General features: G+C 36.4%; 1 protein-coding gene across 2 annotated transcripts; it reads left to right on the plus strand.

Moving 5' to 3' along the window:
* Nucleotides 1-625: 625 nt before the first annotated feature.
* Nucleotides 626-7,251, plus strand: LOC145589652 (nuclear poly(A) polymerase 4-like). Of its 2 annotated transcripts, XM_081646319.1 has the most exons (12): nucleotides 626-1,145; nucleotides 1,239-1,316; nucleotides 2,283-2,390; nucleotides 2,849-2,911; nucleotides 3,007-3,168; nucleotides 3,650-3,763; nucleotides 3,965-4,027; nucleotides 4,139-4,468; nucleotides 4,602-4,766; nucleotides 4,972-5,847; nucleotides 6,152-6,228; nucleotides 6,336-7,251. In XM_081646319.1, the coding sequence occupies exons 1-12, from the start codon at nucleotides 1,041-1,043 to the stop codon at nucleotides 6,358-6,360; spliced, it is 2,166 nt and encodes a 721-aa protein (XP_081502445.1). In that variant the 5' UTR covers nucleotides 626-1,040; the 3' UTR covers nucleotides 6,361-7,251. The 2 variants fall into 2 exon arrangements, with proteins under 2 accessions (XP_081502445.1, XP_081502444.1); XM_081646318.1 differs by having other exon boundaries at nucleotides 6,152-7,251.
* Nucleotides 7,252-7,480: the final 229 nt, after the last annotated feature.

Here is a 7,480-nt window from a genome sequence, read left to right on the forward strand (position 1 = left end):
TGGTTGACGACGATCAGTCGAAGTAAAAAACTGATTAACCGGTATGGTAACCGATTTTGGCCTCCGATGACCTTACATTACTGGAGCTGAAATTTTGACCTTTGCAGTTTGAGTTTGCGTCGCCAACAGCTTCCCAGTAAACCCTAAAAAGGTTGTTGTGGTGGTTGTTTGGAAAAAGATGGGTTGTTTTGTGAAAAAAGATGAGTAGTTGGGGTCTTTAAGGAGAGAGAAAAAAAAGAGGAAAAATAAGTTAGGGTTTAATAAGAGTAGGATTGGCATTTTACTTCAAATGATGGCAATTTTGATAAATTTAAAGGGCGGAATTTAACACCCCCATAAAATATGAAGTAGATCAACCAACAACGATCGACGATATTATTTGAAAGCACCTTCCTAAAAAAGGAAAGAAAAGTACAACAATTACAAACTAGATACCCGCGTGGACGTGTATAAGGATCAACAAAAAGTACGCCAAAAATCCCAACTCACTTAAAGCCGACGTTGCTAAATTCTATCTTTCCCCCTAATTTCCTAAAATCACATTAACAATATCTTTTATTTCCTTCAATTACTCCCATTATTTATATATTTCTACCTTTTTTATTTTCCTTTTCCGAAAATGTTACGGATTTTGAGATTTTCTTCCTATATTAAATAATCTCTTCCCAAAAAAAAAAAATAAAAAAAAATATTAATTGGCCGCCAAACCGATCAACCTCCCTTTTTCTCTCTCCTCTTCTTCTTCTCTCAATTGAATTGGAACCCCCTTACAATTCGTTTCTTCGTTCGATTTTCTAGGGTTCCGATTCTTCTTAGGGTTTGATTTTCAATTACTATCTCCCAATTCCCAATTTAGAATTGCGGTTTTTCTTCTTTCTTTCCTTATTTGTTTGATCGTGATTGAATTTTGATCATTAGGGTTTCAATTATTTTGAAATTCGGGTTTATTTTTTGGTTGTGAGGATAGATCATTTTGAATTTAGGGTTTGTTCTTGGGAATTTGGGTGAAAATTTGAGAGAATTTTGTTGAGTGAAGAAGGATGGGGAGTACAGAAGGATTGGTGAAGCAACTTGGAGTTACGAAGCCGATTTCTATGGCGGGACCTTCTGCTGTTGATTTGCAGAAGACTCGGGAATTGGAGAAGGTTTGTTGATTTGATTCTTGAATTTTTAATTTTAATTAGGGATGTTTGTTTTTGGTAATTGATTGTTGTTGATCGTTTGTATTGGAATTTCAGTTTTTGGTTGATTCTGGTTTGTATGAAAGCGAAGACGAGGCGGCGAAGAGGGAAGCGGTTTTGGCTCGCCTTAGAGAGGTATAAGAACTTAATTGATGTGTGTTGAAGTTATGTTCTTGTTTCTGACATGAATTCTAGTTGATTTTGTAGAATTTGGGATTTTGTTGGTTGATTGTTGATTATTATTGTCAATTAGTTGACATTTGTATGAATGCTCTAGCCCCTAGACTTGCTGAAGTTGTAATATAAACGAGGTTGTTGTTTATCATATATGAAAAGTGGATTTATTTGTTGTTATATAGTTGGATATTACTGTATGATCAAGATAATTTTTGTAAAAGAATAAAGATGTGCTGAAGAGCGCGATTAAACTAGTCTGTAAATGTTAAACTATGTTTATCATATGTTGGTTTGTGTCAGTACTCAGTAAATCTTTAACATGGATGGAGTAGTGTATGTTTTTGTTTACTGTGTAATAATTTAGAATAGTTGACCTTTAATATGGTCGTTAGCTCTTTAATTACCTTTCCAGTGTGATTCCTTTTATCGGTCGTTGGATTTGATCTGGTGAATGTCAAGAGACAGATTATTTCCATGTCAATGGCAAGAGTACTAAATTTTGTTGCCACCAGAAGCTGTAGAGATCTTCTTGAACTCTGTTGGATTAGATGTATATTACCAAGCATTTATCTCAATCAAGATTAAGATTGTGTCTGTATTGGTAGAGTTCTTCTTGAACTCTATTGGACTATCATATCAGCAAGCATTCAACTCAATTAAGATTGCGATTTAGGATTAAGATTGTTTCTGTATTGTATTATTTTACTATTGACGACAACAAGGGTATGATGGATTTTCTTTCTTTTATGCCTTCACTTTCTTGCATGACCTGTGTGGTGAGGAATGAGGATTGTAAGAGACTCAAAGAAAATTGTTTTTGGATGGCATTCATTACATGATATTATGTCGTCTCCTATTTCATAGCTCTCTGATATCATGTTAATTTCTTAATTCTGTGTATTAATTCATACTTCTACTTCTCAGCTTGTCAAAGATTGGGTGAAACAGCTTACTCGGCTAAGAGGGTATACAGATCAAATGGTTGAGGATGCTAATGCATTGATACTCACTTTTGGATCTTGTCGTCTGGGGGTAAGAAATCAATGATTTTATGCTTTGGTGAAACCATTTTTAGATTGCTGCTGTTGAACAATATCTTTTTGGTGAATCTGCATTTGATGAGATTGATTATACATTGTTGATTAAAACTCAAGTTATAGATTCTTGAAGTTTTCTTTGTCTGGTTCTCCTGATACTTCTTTCCAGAGATTTTTAATGTTGTTTATTGCGATAACTGATGGTTTCATAGTTTTCTTAATGTGTCTTGTTTTGGTTTGCTATGCTGATTTATGGTATCAGTTTCTTGTTGTGATTTATCCAAATATGCTTTTAGAAAGGAGGGTTATTCATTTATTTGTGTATTAAGTTGGAGGCACGATTACGTGACTTATTTTCTGACATAAATACTAATTGCTTTTTTTTTTTTTTTTTTTTTTTTTTTTTTTGGCATTAATTCGATGTGAAACTTATCCTTTGCATGCCTTATACAGGTGAGTGGTCCTGGAGCTGATATAGATGCTTTATGTGTGGGGCCATCATATATCAACCGAGATGTAAGTGGTGGTCTTAATTTCTGCTATTTGTTCAATTTCATTGAATTTGCTTCGGGTTCTAGCTTCTAATTGTTTTTCAACCTTGTGCTCAATAGGAGGATTTCTTTTACATTTTCCATGATATTCTGGCACAATTGGTGGAAGTTACCGAGCTTCAACCAATTCCTGATGCGCATGTACCAGTGATGAAATTTAAGTTTGATGGGATCTCTATTGATCTTCTTTATGCAAGTGTTTCCGTCTTGGTTGTTCCTGAAGTAAGTAGTACTTTGATTTTTTCACACTCTAATTGGTTTAATTTTCTGTGGACTTTACATGGCTCTTATTGTGAAGTATAATTTTTCTATCCTTTTTATTTTTGTCCTCATGCTTTTGCTTAAGTAGTTATAAATGATGAGATAGTGCTTGTTTTGATGCCACCCCCTTTATTTTGTAGTCAGCACTAATGAAGTTTGTAGCATGTAATTGCATAATATCTCGCGGGACTGCTTTTTTTTGTTTTCTGGCAAAAGGCAGTTGCAGTGTCTCTTTTGGGGTTTTAGTTACAGTATCCCTATTCCAATATTAGCTGTATCTTCTTTCTTCTAGTAACTTTTGATCTCCTATTGTTAGAGGATCTATTATATATATTGCTGGAGTATTGTACATTGGTAGTATCGTGATTGTTTTCTTTTCCTGTAAGTTATTATTATTAATAGTGTGACTCCAGCATGATAATTAAAATGAACATTGTTGCAGGACTTGGATATTTCCGATGTTTCGGTTCTATACAATGTCGACGAAGCTACTGTTCGTAGTTTAAATGGATGCAGGGTTGCAGATCAAATTCTTAAGTTAGTTCCTAACACTAAGGTACACATGAAAACTTGGTTTCTTTAGCCTTGCAATGCTTTATATTCCTGCATTTTTTTTTAGTTATTAATGATTTTTTGTTGTTTTTTAGATTTTGTATTTTTTAGTACAATATGCTTATAGTCCTGGTCCACTAGCAGCTTGTATTTGCTGTTGCTTTGATCCTTGAATTATAAATGATAAACTATCTTCCATTTTCAGCATTTCCGCACTGCGCTTCGGTGTCTTAAGTTTTGGGCGAAAAAACGAGGTGTTTACTCAAATGTGAGTTTCTATGCTGTTCCAGAGTCGCTATTGTTGATTATACTACCAATTTATTTATTTATTTATTTTTTTTCTTTCTCTTTTGCTAATTCCATCAATCTGTTGGCTTAGGTGACTGGATTTCTTGGAGGTGTAAATTGGGCAATTCTAGTTGCTCGAGTTTGTCAGCTGTATCCAAATGCAGTACCAAGTATGCTGGTTTCTCGATTTTTTAGGGTCTATACCCAGTGGCGTTGGCCCAACCCTGTGATGCTTTGTGAGATTGAAGAGGAAGAACTTGGATTTCCAGTTTGGGATCCTCGTAAAAATCATCGGGACCGTACTCATCACATGCCTATCATTACGCCTGCATACCCTTGCATGAATTCTAGCTACAATGTTTCGCCTAGTACTCTCCGGGTAATGATGGAGCAGCTCAAGTTTGGCAACAAGATTTGTCAGGTAAGGTGGTTTGAAGCCTGTGTTTTTTCTTATTTTAAAATCACTCGAAAGACACTAATGTAGGTTTTTTTTTTTTTTTTTTTTTTTTTGTTTTGTTTTGTTTTGTTTTGTTTTGTTTACTTGATTATCATAGGATATTGAGCTTAACAAGGCACGCTGGGGTTCTCTGTTTGAGCCATATTTGTTCTTTGAGAGCTATAAAAACTATCTACAAGTTGACATAATTGCTGCTGATGCTGATGATTTGCGTTCTTGGAGAGGTTGGGTAGAATCCCGATTTAGACAGTTGACTCTGATGGTAAGACATTTTTGTTTTTGTCTGCAATGGACTAGTGGTGGCTTTATTTGTCTTTGCTGGGGCTTAAGCTTTATTGGTGCTTGTCAAGCTGTTTTACATTGCACACAATTGTTATTTGTTATCTTATGAATTCCAGTTGTCTCTTCTGCATTTCGTTATTGGTTTTTGTCTGAATAGGTCTTGTTTTATCTGTTGTACTTTTCAGATAGAACGTGATACTCTTGGGAAATTGCAGTGCCATCCCTGTCCACATGACTTGTTTGATCCATCTAGGCAAAGGGCTCATTGTGCATTTTTTATGGGTTTGCAAAGGAAGCAAGGTGAGGTTGCTCAGGAGGGACAGCAGTTTGATATTCGCGCAACAGTTGATGAGTTTAGGAATTCAATAAATATGTACTCTTACTGGAAACCAGGAATGGATATACATGTGTCCCATGTCCGTAAAAAGCTGCTTCCAGCTTTTGTTTTTCCAGAGGGATATAAGCATTCTCGATCATCAAGGTCTCTAGGTGACCAGAGAGTACAAAGTTCAAGTAGTCCAAAAGATGAAGTTAATGGTGGAAGTTCTCATAAAAGAAAGTGTTCTAGTGAAGATGTATCTGGGCAACCAGGGAAGCGGCGGTCACTTAGTCCATGTGGTGCTTCAGTGTCTCCTGATTCAGTGCTTCATAATTCTGGGTCTCCACTGCCAGAGTGTGATGTGACACCTGTGGTAGATAGGGGTTCACCGCCAGGGATGGTCTCAGTGTATGTTTCAACAAATAAGAATACGGTGTTGGATCATGATGCTAAAGATTTTGGGCTGGCTACTTCTGCCAGTACTGTCTCAGTTGCAGAAAAGTCGGATATTCCTTCTACCTCTACCTGCAGTGCTGTCTCTGTTCTTACAAGCAATGGGTTTTTCAGGGATCTTGATTCGGAATCTAAAGCAAATGAAGAGGGTGGGAAAATTAGCAGTTCTGAAGGAAGTGTAAACCAAAGTTTAATTCAAAATGATACGTTTGAGGAAGTTTCTGGCTTGCTCACTAATGCGAAGGGTGATTTCATGAAGAGCAACGAAGCATTGCAAGATGGATATGAGGTTTTATCTTTTTACTCTTATCTGCTATTATTATATCAGTATTGGCTCCAAAATTTGTGGTTCATTGTTCTAATGTCTATTATACAAATGTTGACTTTTTGCTGCTCTGTCCTCTTTCACTGTGTCTGTTACTGCAATTATGCTTATGCTTCCTTTGGAGATTATTTAACTAATAGTTTGAGCAAAAGCTGGCTGGTCACTTAACTTACTTTTACTCTGAATTTCCTTGGTCTTTTATGTCTTGAGCTTATTATGTTTGTTTTCTGAGCTGCTTACTTGTGACTCTTGTGTTTATGTTGTGAAGACAAATGGAATAAATGGTGTAAAGTTGAAGGCAAGCATTGGAGCGGACTCTAGAACAATTCAAGATCCAGTAATAAGGCATGCCTATTTCCGACTTAGAATCCATTTTTTTTAATGTAACTTATATTCATTACAATGTTCATCTTTATATTGCTTTTGTTTGCATTTTCTGTGATAATTTTCAGGCTTAGTCTTGCCAGTACAGCTTGAAGTGGGGCAGAGTAGTAATCTGATGGACATTTGCAGAAACCTGGGTCCACAACGACTGTGCTGGCGTGAGGTTGGTTGGTGGGTGGGAGAGAAAGCCAGTTTCTCGGGTAAGTGACATATTGTGTTGCGGGCTTTCTTCCCTTTTGACTGTTTCAGGTTTGCTTGGTTGTTCGAGACAATACAACAGATGCTAGATTTAAGACGGTTTCAACTTCTGTCCTGCTGTTATTTGTGCAGTTAGTTATGGGTTACTTTGGTGTAACTGAGCAGCAGAAGTTGGAATTTAAAAAAAAAACCTTAGAGAAGAAATATTTTAAAGGAAAGAAAAAAAAAATAATTTAAAGATAGAAAAAAAAAAGAAAAAAAAATTAAAGAGAGAAAAAAAAAAATTTAAAGATAGAAAAAAAAAATGAAAAAAAAAAAATTAAGAGAGAAAAATCAAGTAAAAAAAAAAAGAAAATGTAGAAACTATGGAAGCATTGTCATTTCTGGTTCGATTGTGTTGGCCTTTCAACTTGGGGGAAGAGTTGTGGTGCTTATGTTGGCCTTTCAACTTGGGGGAAGAGTTGTGGTGCTCGACCTTGGACATATCTGGATTGACGGTGTTGGCTTTTCAATTTGGTGGGGGGAAGAGTTGTGATGCTCCACCTCAGACATCTCTGGTTTGATGGTGTCGGCCTTTCAATCCGGGGGAAGAGTTATGGTGCTCTGCCTTGGACATCTCAGGGTATGCTCGGACTTTTGGATCTCTTGCCCTTTTCTTAACCATGTGATCTCTCAATTCAGGCCTGCCCTTTGGAGTTTGCACTGCACGAGTGGTGTTCATATTCTGGTTCGAAGATTGGTGCTTTTTTTTTTTTTTTTTTGAAGAGAGAGAGAGAGAGAGAGAGAGAGAGAGAGAGGGGGGGGGGGAGGGGGGGGGGGGGGAATAGGTTGAGGTTGGTCCTGTAATGATTAGTTTGTATTAAGCAATGTGGTCTTTCTCATTGTTTCAGACCTTACAGATTTCGTTGTTAATAATAGTATAAATTCTGAATTGTGTTCTCTGTACTGCTGTATTTTTCTCTTCAGACCTTGTGCATTTCAATGGATATGCTACATGAAATATGACTTGTAGTTG

Source organism: Chenopodium album, chromosome 17 (genome assembly GCF_948465745.1).
Source record: "Chenopodium album chromosome 17, dcCheAlbu1.1, whole genome shotgun sequence".
NCBI classification, from domain to species: domain Eukaryota; kingdom Viridiplantae; phylum Streptophyta; class Magnoliopsida; order Caryophyllales; family Amaranthaceae; genus Chenopodium; species Chenopodium album.